At 41.9% G+C, this 17882-nt stretch overlaps 1 protein-coding gene across 2 annotated transcripts in view; it reads right to left on the bottom strand.

The window, feature by feature from the left end:
• Positions 1–17882, bottom strand: part of LOC129861162 (acid-sensing ion channel 1-like) — a 92526-nt gene that overhangs the window by 67211 nt on the left and 7433 nt on the right. For both annotated transcript variants that reach the window (XM_055932336.1, XM_055932335.1), the window contains exon 2: positions 12683–12878. In XM_055932336.1, coding sequence (XP_055788311.1) covers positions 12683–12878 — 196 coding nt within the window. The remainder of the gene's footprint in view (positions 1–12682; positions 12879–17882) is intronic.

The following is a 17882-nucleotide window of genomic DNA, read 5'->3' as shown; positions in this document are numbered from 1 at the left end:
TCCCTCTCATATTCTCTCTCTCTCCCTCTCCCACTCCTATTCTCTCTCTCTCTCCCTCTCCTATTCTCTCTCTCTCTCCCTCTCCTATTCTCTCTCTCTCCCTCCCTCTCCCTATTACTGTTTTACAGGTCGGTCCCTTGTCTGACATTTGGGGACAGGACGGTCCAGTCCAGTTTACATTCCACCACCAGAGCTCCCCTCTCCTGTCTCTGCCTGTCCCTCAGAGGAGCATCAAAGGGGTCTGATTCAGAGAGGCCCATGCCAACCTACATCAAACACACACAGCACAGAAAGCCAGCCATCCAGTCACCTGCACTAATCCTCAGGATAAATAAACCATGCGCAGAGCAGATTTGTGCAGCCAGCACAGAGCTATTTTCAGACACACTGTTTTTCTACCACGTCTGAAATGTATTCAAAAAGAGCATTTTTCCCTCTCTCTCTCTCTCCCTCCCTCTCTCTCTCTCAGGTCTGGGCAAATAGAGCATGTTTGAGCAACACCACTGATCTCTCATCTGGAGGCCAGTTTCAATGAGGGGTTTGGATAGGGTTATCAGACTGTGCTAAGGCATGAAAGGGTAAGCTTAGAATCAATGTTAGAGAAATGCCTGCATACAGTTTAAACTTCTGCACTTACTTGGATGTGTTTTCTATGCCGCCTATAATCTGTTTTTCTATATTTTATGAAGAATTGGAAAAGCAAATCAAATAAAAAATATTGGGTCAGTTCCTCTTGGTCGGTTTGAGTCATGAAGGTGTGTGTGTGTGTGAGTGTGCGAGTGTGTGCGTGAGTGTGTATGTGTGCAAGTGTGTGTTTGTGCCTGTGCCTGTGTCTATGTGTGCTTGCATGCACATGCATATGCCTGAGTGTGTGTGTGTGTGCCTGTCAGGATATGTAAACATACAATTACATGCACTCTCCCATCACCTCCACTTTCCAGGTCTATTTGGCTGGCCCAGTGTTGACATCTGGACTTTGGCTAGCCTATAGCATTACTTCATTACTTTCCTTCATAAGCTTTATGAGTATTCATCCACTGCTTTAGGTAAATCTTCACCATCGATCAAACTTGTGAGATGGTCAGCACTAAATACACTGTATTCAGCAGAGGGAATGAAACTCATTTGGTAAAGCATGCATGCCTCATCACAAAGGCATAAGGGATCACCTTCAGCGCTGCACCTTAAGTGATTTTACATGCTCCTAAAATGTCCACCTCACCTCTCTTGGCCAAGACGTCTTTTTTAGAAAACCCGGTGCTAGGAAACAAGGGATAAAGAGGGATGCCAGGGGAAGGCGAGAAGGAGGGAAAAGGGTGGAGGATATAGAGAGTGCAACATGAAAAGATAATGAGAATTGTCATGCCCATGGGGGTGATGTGAAGGGGATGCACAATGCAGTGGTCGAAATGGAGAGAGGAGGAAAATTGTTTTGAGAAAAAAAAGAAGAGAAAAATAGAGAGGGAGAATGGAGGGATAAACATCGCTCGAGGGCCTGAGTGTGAGGAGTTATGACAGGGTCCTGATGCCCAGGAGGTCTCTGACCCTGCCTGGTGATGATGTGTCACTGGGTGTGAACACAACAGAACAGAACAGAGCAGCTCGTGGGGAATGCAGTGCCTGGGGCTTCTTGTTCGACTTGCCAGTGGGAGGAGGGGCTCATTCTCTAGTCTGGTTCCTCTAGTCTCTATCTTAAAAATGTTTCTCTGTTATCAACCTACGGGTAATCTCGGCACCCAGAACCAAATTAGCTAAGGCTGTCAAGAGAGACAAAGCTAAAAGAGATATTCACCTACATTCATCCCAGGTTATTATTTTAGGGAGGTTCAGGCCAGGGCTGAAGGCTTTCCTCGAACAGATGGCTGTAAAAAGAAACACAGCTTCAGCCAGACTACATTGGTTTGAATAGAGAGGATCTGATGTGTGTCGGGGGTGCATGATGCACTCACAGTCTCACAGCCACTCTTCAACATGTCACAAAGCATGAGTTAAGTCTGACTTGGTTTTGTTAATTATTAATAAGTTTCACACAGTGCTTTTGTTTCCCCCAATTAAGATGGGATTTGATGATGTAACAGGCAACAGCACATTTAAGTTTGTATTTGTATTTATTATGGATCCCCATTAGCTGCTGCTTTGGCAGCAGCTACTCTTCCTGGGTTTCAGCAAAATTAAGGCAGCTTCTACAATTTTAAAAACATTACAATACCTTCACAGATTTCACAACACACTGGGTGCCTTCAGGCCCCTACTCCACCACTACCACATATCTACAGTACAAAATCCATGTGTATGTATAGTGCATATGTTATTGTGTGAGTTTGCATGTGTCTGTGCCAATGTTTGTGTTGCTTCACAGTCCCCGCTGTTCCATAAGGTGTCTTTTTATCTGTTTTTTAAAATTACTTTAAAATTTACTGCTGGCATGAGTAACTTGATGTGGAATAGAGTTCCATGTAGTCATGGCTCTATGTAGTACTGTGTGCCTCCCATAGTCTGTTCTGGACTTAGGGGACTGTGAAGAGACCTCTTGTGTCATGTCTTGTGTGGTATGCATGGGTGTCCGAGCTGTGTGCCAGTAGTTTAGACAGACAGCTCGGTGAGTTCAACATGTCAATACCTCTCATAAATAAAAGTAGTGATGAAGTCAATCTCTCCTCCACCTTCAGCCAGGAGAGATTGACATGTATATGATTAATATTAGCTCTCTGTGTACATCCAAGGGCCAGCCGTGCTGCCCTGTTCTGAGCCATTTCCTAAGTCCTTTGTTGTGGCACCTGACCACACAACTGAACAGTAGTCAAGGTGCGACAAAACTAGGGCCTGTAGGACCTGCCTTGTTGATAGTGTTGTTAAGAAGGCAGAGCATCGCTTTATTATAGACAGACTTTCCCCCACCTTAGCTACTACTGCATCAATATGTTTTGACCATGACAGTTTACAATCTAGGGTTACTCCAATCAGTTTAGTCATCTCAACTTCCACATTATTTATTACAAGATTTAGTTGAGGTTAAGGGTTTAGTGCGTGTTTTGTTCCAAATACAATGTTTTTAGTTTTAGAAATATTTAGGGCTAACTTATTCCTTGCCACCCACTCTGAAACTAACTGCAGCTCTTTGTTGAGTGTTGCAGTCATTTCAGTCACTGTAGTAGCTGACGTGTATAGTGTTGAGTCATCCGCATACATAGACACTGGCTTTTCTCAAAGTTAGTGGCATGTCGTTAGTAAACATTTTAAAAAGCAAGGGGCCTAACCAGCTACCCTGTGGAATTCCTGATTCTAACTGGATTATATTTGAGAGACTTCCCTTAAAGAACACCCTCTGTGTTCTGTTAGACAAGTAACTCTTTATCCACATTATAGCAGGGGGTGTAAAGCCATAACACATACGTTTTTCCAGCAGCAGACTATGATCAATAATGTTGAAAGCTGCACTGAAGTCTAACAAGACAGCCCCCACAATCATTTTATCATCAAATTCTCTCAGCCAATCATAAGTCATTTATGTAAGTGCTGTTCTTGTTGAGTGTCCTTCCCTATAAGCATGCTGAAATTCTGTTGTCAATTTGTTTACTGTGAAATAGCATTGTATCTGGTCAAACACCATTTTTTCCAGAAGTTTACTAAGGGTTGGTAACAGGCTTTGGTCGGCTATTTGAGCCAATCGGCTATTTCCATCCCGATTGTCAGACCCCGGTGGCTTGTCATTGTTGATAAACAACAATCATTTTTTCACCTCTTCCACACTGACTTTACGTAATTCAAAAGTACAATTCTTGTCTTTCATAATTTGGTCCGATATACTTGGATGTGTAGTGGCAGCGTTTGTTGCTGGCATGTCATCCCTAAGTTTGCTTATCTGCCAATGAAAAAGTAACTAAAGTAGTTGTCAATATCAGTGGGCTTTATGATGAATGAGCCATCTGATTCAATGAATGAAGGGGCCGAGTTGGCTTTTTCCCAAAAAGTTAATTTAAGGTGCCCCAAAGCGTTTTACTATCATTCTTTATATAATTTATCTTTGTTTCATAGTGTAGTTTCTTTTTATTTAGTTTAGTCACATGATTTCTTAATTTGCAGTACATTTGCCAATCAGTTGGGCTCCCAGACTTAATTGCCATACCTTTTGTCTCATCCCTCTCAACCATACAATTTTTCAATTCCTCATCAATCCAAGGGGATTTAACAGTTTTTACAGTCATTTTCTCAATGGGTGCGTGCTTATTAGTAACTGGAATAGGTCGTTTCATAAAGGCGTCAAGTGCAGCGTCTGGTTGCTCCTCATTACACACCACATTCCAGCAAATATTCTTTACATCATCAACATATGATCAACAATACATCCTATGGATTTGGATACTGCTTTAAAGCAAATATCTGCAGCATTAGTAAAATGTGATCAGTACATGTTGATGATTTAATTCCTGTGCTGTTTGTAACCCTGATAGGTTGACTGACAACCTATCAGGGTTACAAACAGCACAGGAATTAAATTTGAAGTTTTTTCCTGAGTGGGCAGCTTGATGATAGCCAGTCAATATTGAAATCACCCAGAAAATATACTTCTCTGTTGATATCACATACATTATCAAGCATTTCACACATATTATCCAGATACTGACTGTTAGCACTTGGTGGTCTATAGCAGCTTCCCGCAAGAATGGGCTTTAGGTGAGGCAGATTAACCTGTAGCCATATTACTTCAACAGTATTTAACATGAGATCGTCTCTAATCTTTACAGGAATGTGGTTCTGAATATAGACCGCAACACTGCCTCCGTTGGCATTTCTGTCTTTTCGGTAAATGTTATAACCATGTATTGCTACCACTGTATCATCAAAGGTATTATTTAAGTGAGTTTTAGAGATAGTCAGAATATGAATGTCATCTGTTACAAGCAAGTTATTGACTTCATGGACCTTGTTTCTTAGGCTACATATGTTAATATGGGCTATTTTTAGCACTTTTCTGGGTTGCTTGATTGTTTTTAATGCTTTACTGGGAAGCTTATCAGAGGTAGACTAGCTCATGTTATTTACATTGGAGTTGATAGTGCAGGGTGAGCTGCATAAAGTGGTCTTCCTACTATTGCTCACCGCCTCAGTGCTAACAGTGTAACTCTGGTTCATAGGCTCAAACAGTTGTATTCGGTGCAATTAGGGGTACATAAATTAAATGACTTACATTGTGTTTGCCAATGCCCCTAAGATCATGTACATTTGACGCAGCATTACGACGACTCATTGTCACAATGGTAGGGATTAATAACTGAGCTGGTCTTGGATCATTTACCAGTCATTGTTTCAACGCAGCCTTGAAATGTGTGGACAGAGTCCAGGCGCCAAGATAATTTAGATGGACTCCGTCATTTCCACAGCAAAGATCAACATTTGTTTTTGTGAGGAAGCCAACGATTTGTTGCTTTGTATTTGTCTCTCACCGAAAAACTTCTCAAGGAAAAGGTTGTTGCCAGCATCGACATGACAGACAGACAATGTGATCAGAGGAAGTAATAGCACAGCTGTCATGGCACAGAGTATAGCAGAGAGCTCAGAAGAAGCACACAGTAACCTAACAGAGCTGCTGTGCCTGGTTCCAGCAAATAAGGATGCTGCAAGTGAGCATTTCGTTGGATGGTGTATACCATGTGTATCCTGTACATACGACTAATACAACTTTAAACTTTAAACTTGGTTCCCTGGGTAGACTTGTCAAAGCCTGCTTTTGACAAACAAGAGAGAGCTGCCGACCAGCAGAGCATGAGGCAGAGCTCCCCAGAGTAGGATGCTTTCTCACCCTTTCTCTTACTGTATCTCTCTCTTTCTCTATGTGTCTCTCTCAGTTTCTCTCTCTCTGATCCTGCTCTCACTCTACATTCTATCAGTCGCTCTGTCTCTCTTTCTCTCTCCACCTCTCTCTCGCTCTCTCTAATCCTGCTCTCACTCTACATTCTATCAGTCGCTCTGTCTTGCTCTCTCTCCACCTCTCTCTCGCTCTCTGATCCTGCTCTCACTCTACATTCTATCAGTCGCTCTGTCTCTCTTTCTCTCTCCACCTCTCTCTCTCGCTCTCTGATCCTGCTCTCACTCTACATTCTATCAGTCGCTCTGTCTCTCTTTCTCTCTCCACCTCTCTCTCGCTCTCTCTGATCCTGCTCTCACTCTACATTCTATCAGTCGCTCTGTCTTGCTCTCTCTCCACCTCTCTCTCGCTCTCTGATCCTGCTCTCACTCTACATTCTCTCTCAGTCGCTTTGTCTCTCTCTCTCTCTCCACCTCTCTCTCGCTCTCTCTGATCCTGCTCTCACTCTACATTCTATCAGTCGCTCTGTCTCTCTTTCTCTCTCCACCTCTCTCTCTCGCTCTCTCTGATCCTGCTCTCACTCTACATTCTATCAGTCGCTCTGTCTCTCTCTCTCTCTCCACCTCGCTCGCTCACTCTGATCCTGCTCTCACTCTACATTCTATCAGTCGCTCTGTCTCTCTCTCTCTCTCCACCTCGCTCGCTCACTCCTTTCAATTCTCTCCTTCAGTTCAATTGAGAGGCTTTTTGAACCAGCTCCATCGCTTTGTCCCACGGCCATGTTTAAGAGGCCAATTATCCATGATCATTCCATTCCACCCCCAGTCATTGACAGCCAGGAAGGGTGGAGGATTCACTCAATGACTCTGTAATTGCTGCCTCTATCATTTATGCTTATTCATTTGGAAATCACTTCGCAATTTACACTCTTTCTCAACACACTTTGATTGTGGATATGAATATCTCAGGCAAATATGTTTCCAAGTTGCTTCTCGCAGTAGCGCACTATCATTATGTCTTAATAACCTCACTTACACCCAGGGGGTATGTTTGGGTACCGACATGAATAATGCAAATCAGCCAAAAGTGAATGATTCAAAAAGTACTCAGTGCATATCAAGAGGAAAGTAATTTATCTCCTTACATTGACATGTACATAGGGCTATTGCTTTGAAGATAACCCTTCAAATAAAGCAATAGTCTAAGAATGAGGTCGTTATCATAATAACTATCTAGGAAGGATGATTTTCTAATCTTTTAATTAAATGAGTGGTATTTTTTCCTGGTCAACACCAGTCAGTTTTTAATCAGATGCAATTGGGCCTGCCACTATTCCACGTCATTGGATTGGTTGTTAAAATGTAGGCTACAAGCATCCACCTCCCCAGGCACTTTTTGCAATATATAATCTCCATCCCAGTGATTGGCATATCATAATGGAATAAATCATTCACAATTATTGTCCAAGGCAAAATCTCATCAAACTCATCCTCGATAGCATCTTACTCAACGAGCGTAATGATTGGATAATGAGATGATAAAATATCACCTGACCTCAACCCCCTGTGCAGAATCCGGTTGAATCAACATAGTTTCAATGTATTTTGTCAACGTATTGTGATGTGGAAAATACATTAACGTAAACTGTTGTTTTGAGGGTGAAATTTCAACCACAGGATTATGTCATCATGGTAAACAAATTTCAACAAGACAAACCTTGTATAAAATCTGTTGAATTTGTACCTTTAAAACAACGTCAGATCTTCCACTATCAGAAAAAACAATAGGCTGGGAAGCACCTACTGGAGAATTTATCTATCTACAGCACTGGTCGCCAACCGTTCGATCGCGATCGACTGGTCGATCTTCAAGGCATTCCTAGTCGATCACCAAATATTTCTGTAGAAAAGCCAGCGAACGATAAAGGATTGCGCTCCTTCTTTAAAATCATGTTGAGCTGTTGCCGGTAGGTGCACTTGATTTAAAAGTCCTGCACACCGGGTAAGCAAAGTGTTGCCATGAGACAAACTCCGCCTACCCGGCAGACTGGCAAATCTGTGACTAAATCGAGTGCACGTACTGAGCTGCCCAATCGGATAGCTCAAATCACCGTGGCTACAGAGCTTCCATGACCCTGGCCACAGCCAAGTTTAAATGGCTACTAGCCTACGTAAGATTTAATAACTTTAAAACCATGACCACAGAGAGACCGTCAACGAATACAGCAAAGAGCTGCTGTTTTTATAAATGAGTTCATGTTTAAGTTTATATTCAGCACTGTCACTGTTTTTATTCAACACTATAACAAAACACGCTTCTCCGTACTTCCGCTTGGGCTGCAGCTGCAATGAATGAGTAGCCAATTATCGATAGCCCTGCGTTTCATTATTATTAGCAGCTCGTTGTGTCGATTTTAATATTACAAAATATTTAACTCCCTCTGAATTTGTTCATGAGGCAGATGCGGTGCGACTCGAGTTTCACCATCCGGTGGAAGACGGTGTCCCCTCTCTCTGGTCAGTCTCACCGGAGGAAAGGAAGGAGAGAACAGGGACCGTGAGAGGCGGTTGGGAAAAATTGTTTTGAACGTCATCCAACTTGGAATTCCAAGTCGGAAACTCAGACAACTTTCTAGAGCTCCGAATTTTCGACCTGAAGATGACTGACATCATGATTTGACCTCATTGACCATCAGATGCAGGTACCATCAGTCTAGTAAAATAAAAAGCAAATTATTTCAATTCATGCTCCACAGTGCCTCACAAGTGCTAAACCAACTGATCTATTTTGTTATCAAAGCTCGAGTTTTTCAATATAATATGGTCTGATTAACAATATTGGCAGGCCAATCAAATAGCCAATATGCTGTGATAATGTATTAGGCCTACTGCCCAAACCTCATTCCTACAAAACTGTTTGTGTGAGGTTAATGTAAAAAAAGAACATCTGAGCAGTATATCTCAGCTTGCTTTTTGACTGCGAAAGTGATCTTGACTCAGAAAAGGTTAGTGACCACTGATCTACAGCTACCCTTTGGTCTCACATCCAGGGTTTTAACCAAGCCCATCCCTGATTACCTATGATATTTATCACTGACTATTACCAAAGTGCTATCATGAGAATGATTGTTGAGAGATCTCCACTTAAAGATGCAAGATGTAACTTTTTGGGCAAACCGACCAAATTCAGATAGAAATGTGAGTTATAGATCTGTCATGCTTATTGAAAGCAAGTCTAAGAAGCAGTAGATCTGTTCTATGTGTGCTATTTCTATGCTTCCCTTAAGTTTTGTTTTGTCACATAAACTGAAATTAGGAAAACTATAAGAATTTTAGCAACCAGGAAATGGTCGGAGGAAATGTGTGCAATAATAGTGCTTAACATTATTTTTTGAATGACTACCCCATCTCTGTGCCCCACACATACAATTACATGTAAGGTCCCTCAGTTGAGAAGGGAATTTCAAGCACAGATTCAACCACAAAGACCAGGGAGGTTTTCCAAAGCCTCGCAAAGAAGGGCACCTATTCGTAGATGGGTGAAATTGTTTTAAAAAAGACACTGAATTTCCATTTGAGCATGGAGAAGTTATCAATTGTGTTTCGGATGGTATATCAATACACCCAGTCACTACAACGATACAGGTGTCCTTCCTAACTCAGTTGCCGGAGAGGAAGGAAAACTCTCAGGGATTTCACAATGAGGCCAATGGTGATTGTAAAACAGTTACAGAGTTTAATTGCTGTGATAGGAGAAAACTGAGGATGGATCAACAACATTGTACTTACACCACAATACTAACCTAAATGACAGAGTGAAAAGAAGGAAGCCTGTACAGAATACAAATATTCCAAAAGATAAATCCTGTTTGCAAGACACTAAAGTAAAAATGTGACAAAGAAATTAACTTTTTATCCTGAATACAAAGCAATATTTTTGTGGCAAACACATCACTTAGTACGACTTTTCATATTTTCAAGCATGGTGGAGAGTTGGGCGAAGTTGATCTGCGAGATTCTTAATAAATGCTTGTTTGATTTAATGGCGCTACCCATACAAGAGGTGACAGAACAATTGAGCACGACTAGAGATCAAATCACACAGTTAATATAAGGGCCACTAGATGTCTTGTGATAGATTACATAAAATCCTTGAAAGATACCCAAATTCTGGGAGTTTACAGATCTGATGTTCAAAGTTTTTTTTAGATCATAAGAAATTATAGCGGATACATGTTGTCAAAAATGCCAAAATAATCACAAAATAGCAAAGTTGGGTCGGAGCTTTGTCATTATATTTTATTCGATTTTAGATAATCTTTTTTAATTATTTAATATATTGTACATGTGATAAGGCCACACAGAGGGCCAGAGATTATTACAGACACCTGTGATAATCTGAAGTACCCAAAAGGGCCACTAGATGTCTTGTGATAGATTACATAAAATCCTTGAAAGATAACCAAATTATGGTAGTTTAGTGGTAGTATACCCTCCCTTTGCAACCCTAGTCCTAACTGTCCAGATGCAATTTCCTGAGAGCCATGCCAGTCTTCAAAGGGGAGAGAAATGTCTCTCTCACACGCTCTTCTTCTCTCTTCCTCTCGCTCGCTCACGCTCTCTCTCTCGCTCTCTCTCTTGCTCTCTCTCTCTCCCACTCTCTCTGAGTAGTGCTGCGAGGACAGGAGGGGAGTGGAACAGGACAGTGTCGGCCTGCCGGGGTGTTTAATTTTAAAGATGTATTAAAGAGAAAAGACTTTAAAAAACACTCCGCTCTTAAAATTGTCTCTTAAATAAAAAATAAAAAGGTTACTATATGGGTACATGTGATGGGTACATGTGATGCAAACTTTTCTAACTTTTGAAATACAATGAGCGTACAAACATTAGGAACACCTTCCTAATTTTGAGTTGCACCCCCTTTTGCCTTCAGAACAGCCTCAATTCGTTGGGGTGTGAAAAACCCAGCAGCGTTGCAGTTCTTGGCACACTCAAACGGTGAGCCTGGCCCCTACTACCATACCCCGTTCAAAGGCACATAAATATTTTGTCTTGCCCATTAACCCTCTGAATGGCACACATACACAATCCATGTCTCAATTGTCTCAAGGCTTAAAAAAATCATTCTTTAACCGGTCTCCTCCCTTTCATCTACACTGATTGAAGTGGATTTAACAAGTGACATCAATAAGGGATCATAGCTTTCACCTGGATTCACCAGGTCAGTCTATGTCATGGAAAGAGCAGATGTTCCTAATGTTTTGTACACTCAGTGTACATACACCCAACAAGACAGTTGTGAAACTGTGCATGCCAGTGTATGCCAGCTTGCTTCTGAAGCTAAGCAGGGTTGGTCCTGGTTAGTCCCTGGATGGGAGACCAGATGCTGCTGGAAGTGGTGTTGGAGGGCCAGTAGGAGGCACTCTTTCGTCTGGTCTAAAAAATATCCCAATGCCCCAGGGCAGTGATTGGGGACACTGCCCTGTTTAGGGTGCCGTCTTTCGGATGGGACGTTAAACGGGTGTCCTGACTCTCTGAGGTCATTAAAGACCCCATGGCACTTATCGTAAGAGTAGGGGTGTTAACCCCGGTGTCCTGGCTAAATTCCCAATCTGGCCCTCAAACCATCATGGTCACCTAATAATCCCCAGTTTACAATTGGCTCATTCATCCCCCTCCTCTCCCCTGTAACTATTCCCCAGGTCGTTGCTGCAAATGAGAACGTGTTCTCAGTCAACTTACCTGGTAAAATAACGGTAAAATAAATAAAATAAAAAATGAGCAAAGATTATATATGATAAATTAGTATCGCATAATAGATATCACAACCTCTCTAGACCACTTACGTATTGTAAGCCATGATTGGGAAAGTGCACAGTTAATTTCACATTAGTGAAAATGGCAAAGATGAATGAATACTGTGCAGTATAATGACAAAATATTCCTTGCCACAGCTGCTATAAGGGACTTGATATGCTCTGTCAATCATCATTATAGGAAAACTACTGTAGCTCATTTTCTCTCTCTCCTCTATAACTGTCCTCTGGTGAGATATCACATGGTGTCCAAGACAATCACAATTTTATAGAAACTAAACAATGGGGCAGTGGGCAGAGCATAAAGGCAGTGTACTCTCCAAGACTGAAAATGAATGGAAGATGCCTGAGAGACTTTTGGAAACTGGTAGAGGATCTATCATCAGCCAACGCAGCAGGTTTATGGCGAGGAGACTGTAACCCAGTGGGAGATTTCAAAGTAAAACCTTATGTTGAAGTAGCAGTAGCTAGCTGCAGTAAATACAGAACAAATGTTTACGGTGCCACCCACATATACCATCCATTACATATAGTATCCCACAACTCTATGTAATGTCTCCCTTCAACATGCATCTTTCATCTACTCTCTACCACATATTCCACATCCACTTCACACATGCATCTTTGAACACCAAGTCTCTGAGGATAGCGCCACACAGTATGCCGTGCCAGCCACTCTCTACAGTACAAACGCTGTTTGAAGGAATTAACAAACACATTACAAAAAAGGGATTCTGTTTGTTGCCAGACCTCTCAAACAGCATCTGTGGGCATGGTGAGTGAGCAAAAGAGGGCATTCATGCTTGGTTGAGTCACAAAGCACAGTAGGGCCACCACGCTCATTAAAGCAATACATTTCATTAATTAATTGTGAAATAGGTCAATTTTGACTTTGAGGTGCAGTCAAATACACTAGGAACAGACTCGGGAGGCCGAATGGAGATTCACATACTGTATTATACCATTTTTGGGAGATACAGTAATAGCAGATTCTGTTTTTCCTGTCTTTGGTACATAAAACATTTTTTTGAAAGATGATCTGAGGTCTTCAGGTAACTTACCACTTGGAAGTCCTCGGCTCTGCACTCAGCACCCCGGAAGTGACACGCCAGCAGTATTTCCTTGATGTCATGTCCTGTGCGGTCGTAGAATTCACGCATGTTGAAGGGGCGGGGCTTGAAGTTGTGGAAGTCAGCTTTGACCTTCAGGGTCTCCAGAACACTTTCCTCCACCAAATGGGTGTCCCTGATTTCATACCTAGAGAGACAGAGAGAGAGCGAAGGAGAGAGAGAAAAAAAGAGAGGGAGAGAGAGACAAAGAAAGCGAGAAGGAAGGAGTCCAAAAGAGGGAGTTTTATTAGTCTAGTCACAAACGTTCAATTTCAGCATATTCAAACAGAGGTAGATTCATTCCCTTTTTCCTGCTATTCCTCTTCCCACTCTTTAATACCTTCAAGCAGACTACCATAGTCCCTGTGCCCAAGAATGCCAAGGGAATCTGTCTGTAGCCATGAAATGCTTTGAAAAATTGGTCATGGTTCACATCAACACCATCATCCCAGACACCCTGGACCCACTCCAATTCGCATACCACTCCAACCAATCCACAGATGATGCAATCTTTATTGCACTCCACACTGCCCTCTCCCATCTGGACAAGAGGAGAATGCTGTTGATTGACCATAGCTCAGCGTTCAACACCATAATGCCCATAAAGCTGATCACTAAGCTCAGGACTCTAGAACTAAACACCTCCCTCTGTAACTGGATCCTGGACTTCTTAGTGGTCTACCCCAGATGCTGAGGGTAGGCAACAACACATCCGCCACGCTGACCCTCAACACGGGGCCCCTCAGGGGTGCATGGTTAGTCTCCCACTGTATCCCCTGTTCACCCACAACTGTGTGGCCTCGCATGACTCCAACACCATCATTAAGTTTGCTGACGACACGACGGTGGTAGGCCTGATCACGCCGGCGATGAGACAGCCTATAGGGAGGAGGTCAATAACCTGCCAGTGTGGTGCCAGGACAACAACCTCTCCCTTAACATCAGCAAGAAAAACAAGCTGATTGTGGATTACAGAAAACGGAGGGCAGAGTACGCCTCCATCCACATCGACATGGCTGTAGTGGAGCGAGTCAAGAGCTTCAAGTTCCTAGGTGTCGACATTACTAAGGAATTATTATGGTACACACACACTAACACAGACGTAAAGAAGGCACGACAACAACTCTTCCACCTCAGGAAGCTGAAAAGATTACGCATGGGCCCTCAGATCCTCAAAAAGTTCTACACCTGCACCATTGAGAGCATCTTGACTGGCTGAATTATCCCTTTTTATGGCAACTGCTTGGTACCTGACTGCAAGGCGCTACAGAGGTTAGTGCGGAAGGCCCAGTACATCACTGGGGCCGAGCTCCCTGCCATCCAAGATCACTATACCAGGCGGTGTCAATGGAAGACCCTAAAAATTGTCAAAGGCTCCATCCGCCCAAGTCATAAACGGTTCTCTCTGCTACCGCACAGCAAGCGGTGCCAATGCAGCAAGAGTGGAATCAACAGGACAGTGAATAGCTTCTACCTCGAAGCCACAAGACTGCTAAATAGTTAGTCCGGGTAGCTATTGGTTAACTATTTAACTATCTGCATTGACCGAGTCTCATAGGAAAGAGTCTGAATACTTATGTAAAGAAGGTATCTGTTTTTTTTTGTTTTTTTTTACATTTGCAAAAAAAAAAAAAAACTGATTTTGATTTGTCTTTATGGGGTATTGTGTGTAGATTGATGAGGGGAAAAAATGATTTAATCAATTTTAGAATAAGGCTGTAATGTAACAAAATGTGGAAAAAGTCAAGAGATCTGAATACTTTCTGTATATGTACACTGTATATGTACATTATACTGAACAAAAATATTAATGCAACATGCAACAATTTCAAGGATTGTACTGAGTTACAGTTCATTTAACAAAATCAGTCAATTGAAATAAAGAAATTAGGCCCTTTTTAAATCCATAGATTTATGGATGTCACATGACTGGGCAGGGGCGTAGCCATGGGTGGGCCTGGGAAGGCATAGGCCTACCCACTAGGGAGCCTGGCCAATCAGAATTGTTTTTTCTCCACAAAAGGGCTTTATTACCAACATAAATACTCCTCAGTTTCATCAGCTGTCTGGGTAGCTGGTCTCAGACAATCCCGCAGGTGAAGAAGACGGATGTGGAGGTCCTGGGCTGGCGTGGTTACACGTCTGCAGTTGTGAGTCTGGTTGGACGTACTGCCAAATTCTCTAAAACAAAGTTGGAGGTGGCTTATGGTAGTGAAATGAACGTAAAATTCTCTAGCAACTGTTCTGGTGGTCATTCCTGCAGCCAGCATGCAACTGGACGCTCCCTCAAACCTTGAGACATCTGTGCCACTGTGTTGTGAACAAACTGCACATTTTAGAGTGGCCTTTTATTGTCTCCAGCCCAGGGGGTATCTGTGTAAAGATTACAGTGGCTTGTGAAAGTATTCACCCCCCTTGACATTTTTCCTAATTTGTTGCCTTACAACCTGGAATTAAAATAGATTTTTGGGGGGTTTGCATCATTTGATTTACACAAACTATTCACTTTTATGTTTACATACCCTACATTACTCATCTCATATATACTGTACTCGATACCATCTACTGCATCTTGCCCATGCCGTTCTGTACCATCACTCATATATATAATATATATATATATTCATATCTTTATGTACATATTCTTTATCCCTTCACACTTGTGTGTATAAGGTAGTAGCTGTGGAATTGTTAGTTGGTTACTGCATTGTCGAAACTAGAAGCACAAGCATTTCGCTACACTTGCATTAACATCTGCTAACCATGTGTATGTGTGACAAATAACATTTGATTTGATTTGTTTTACACAACACTTTGAAGATGCAAAATATTTTTTTATTGTGAAACATTCACAATGTGTGGCTCAGTTGGTAGAGTATGGCGCTTGCAACGCCAGGGTTGTGGGTTCATTCCCCACGGGGGGACCAGGATGAATATGTATGAACTTTCCAATTTGTAAGTTGCTCTGGATAAGAGCGTCTGCTAAATGACTTAAATGTAAACAAGAAATAACACAAAAAAAACAGAACTTGAGCATCCATAACTATTCACCCCCCCCCCCCCCCCCAAAGGGAATACTTTGTAGAGCCACCTTTCGCAGCAATTACAGCTGCAAGTCTCTTGGGGTATGTCTCTATTATCTTGGCACATCTAGCCAGTGGGATTTTTGTCCATTCTATAAGGCAAAACTGCTCCAGCTCCTTCAAGTTGGATGGGTTCCGCTGGTGTACAGCAATCTTTAAGGCATACCACAGATTCTCAATTGGATTGAGGTCTGGGATTTGACTAGGCCATTCCAAGACATTTAAATGTTTCCCCTTAAACCACTCGAGTGTTGCTTTAGCAGTATGCTTAGGGTCATTGTCCTGCTGGAAGGTGAACCTCTGTCCCAGTCTCAAATCTCTGGAAGTCTGAAACAGGTTTCCCTCAAGAATTTCTCTGTATTTAGCGCCATCCATCATTCCTTCAATTCTGACCAGTTTCTCAGTCCCTGCCGATGAAAAACATCCCCACAGCATGATGGGTGGGGTTCTCGGGCTGATGAGAGGTGTTGGGTTTGTACTATACATAGTGTTTTCCTTGATGGCAAAAAAAGCTAAATTTTAGTCTCATCTGACCAGAGTACCTTCTTCCATATGTTTGGGGAGTCTCCCACATGCCTTTTGGCAAACACCAAGCGTGTTTTCTTTTCTTTAAGCATTGGCTTTTTTTCTGGCCACTCTTCCGTAAAGTCCAGCTCTGTGGAGGGTATGGCTTAAAGTGGTCCTATGGACAGATACTCCAAACTCCGCTGTGGAGCTTTGCAGCTCCTTCAGGGTTATCTTTGGTCTCTTTGTTGCCTTTCTGATTAATGCCCTCCTTGCCTGGTCCGTGAGTTTTGGTGGGCGGCCCTATCTTGGCAGGTTTGATGTGGTGCCATATTCTTTCAATTTTTTAATAATGGTTTTAATGGTGCTTCATGGGATGTTCAAAGTTTCAGATATTTTTTTATAACCCAACCCTGATCTGTACTTCTCCACAACTTTGTCCCTGACCTGTTTGGAGAGCTCCTTGGTCTTCATTATGCCACTTGCTTGGTGGTGTCCCTTGCTTAGTGGTGTTGCAGACTTTGGGGCCTTTCAGAACAGGTGTATATATTCTGAGATCATGTGACACTTAGATTGCACACAGGTGGACTTTATTTACCTAATTATGTGGCTTCTGACAGTAATTGGTTGCACCAGATCTTATTTAGGGGCTTCATAGCAATGGGGGTGAATACATATTTTTTTTAAACAAGTTCTTTTTTCATTTCACTTCACCAATTTGGACTATTTTGTGTATGTCCATTTCATAAAATAAAAATAAAAATCTATTTAAATTACAGGTTGTATTGCAACAAAATAGGAAAAACACCAAGGGGGTTGCATACTTTTGCAAGGCATTGTATGCTGTTTAATCAGCTTCTTGATATGCCACACCGGTCTGGTGGATGGATTATCTTGGCAAAGGAGAAATGCTCACTAACAGGGATGCAAACACATTTTTGCACAACATTTAAGAGAAATACGTTTTTGTGCATATGGATCATTTTTGGAATCTTTTATTGCAGCTCATTTAAAAACATGGGATGAACCCTTTAAATGTTGCATTTATATTTTTGTTCAGTATACATATCTACCTCAATTACCTCGTACCCCTGCACATTGACTCTGTACTGGTTCCCCCGTGTATATAGCCAAGTTATCGTTACTCATTGTGTAATTATTCCTTGTGTTATTATTTTTCTATTATTTCTCTGCATTGTTGGTAAGGGCCAGTAAGTAAGTATTTCACTGTTAGTCTACACCTGTTGTTTACGAAGCATCTGACAAATACAATGTGATTTGATTCCCACTAAAAAAATATTTTTGAAAGCTTGACAATCAGTTTGAGCAGACTTGAGCTCTTAAGAATAAGATGTGAATGTATGGAAATGGCATAACAAGAAATTATTTTTGAAAGGTTTTTAGACACAGGCACATCGTGATCTTACATTAAATAAATTGATTGTGAATCTCTTTAGTTTTGGTTTATTAATATAAAGCGAATTCTCCCAACTCTTGAGAAGAACAAACTGTCTTTCTATTACCTTTTCCAAGGACTAGGCTGTAGTAACCTTGATCTAGCTTGA

The sequence above is a fragment of the Salvelinus fontinalis genome, chromosome 8 (assembly GCF_029448725.1).
Source record: "Salvelinus fontinalis isolate EN_2023a chromosome 8, ASM2944872v1, whole genome shotgun sequence".
Lineage (NCBI taxonomy): Eukaryota > Metazoa > Chordata > Actinopteri > Salmoniformes > Salmonidae > Salvelinus > Salvelinus fontinalis.
This window is presented reverse-complemented; position numbering and strand designations above follow the sequence as displayed.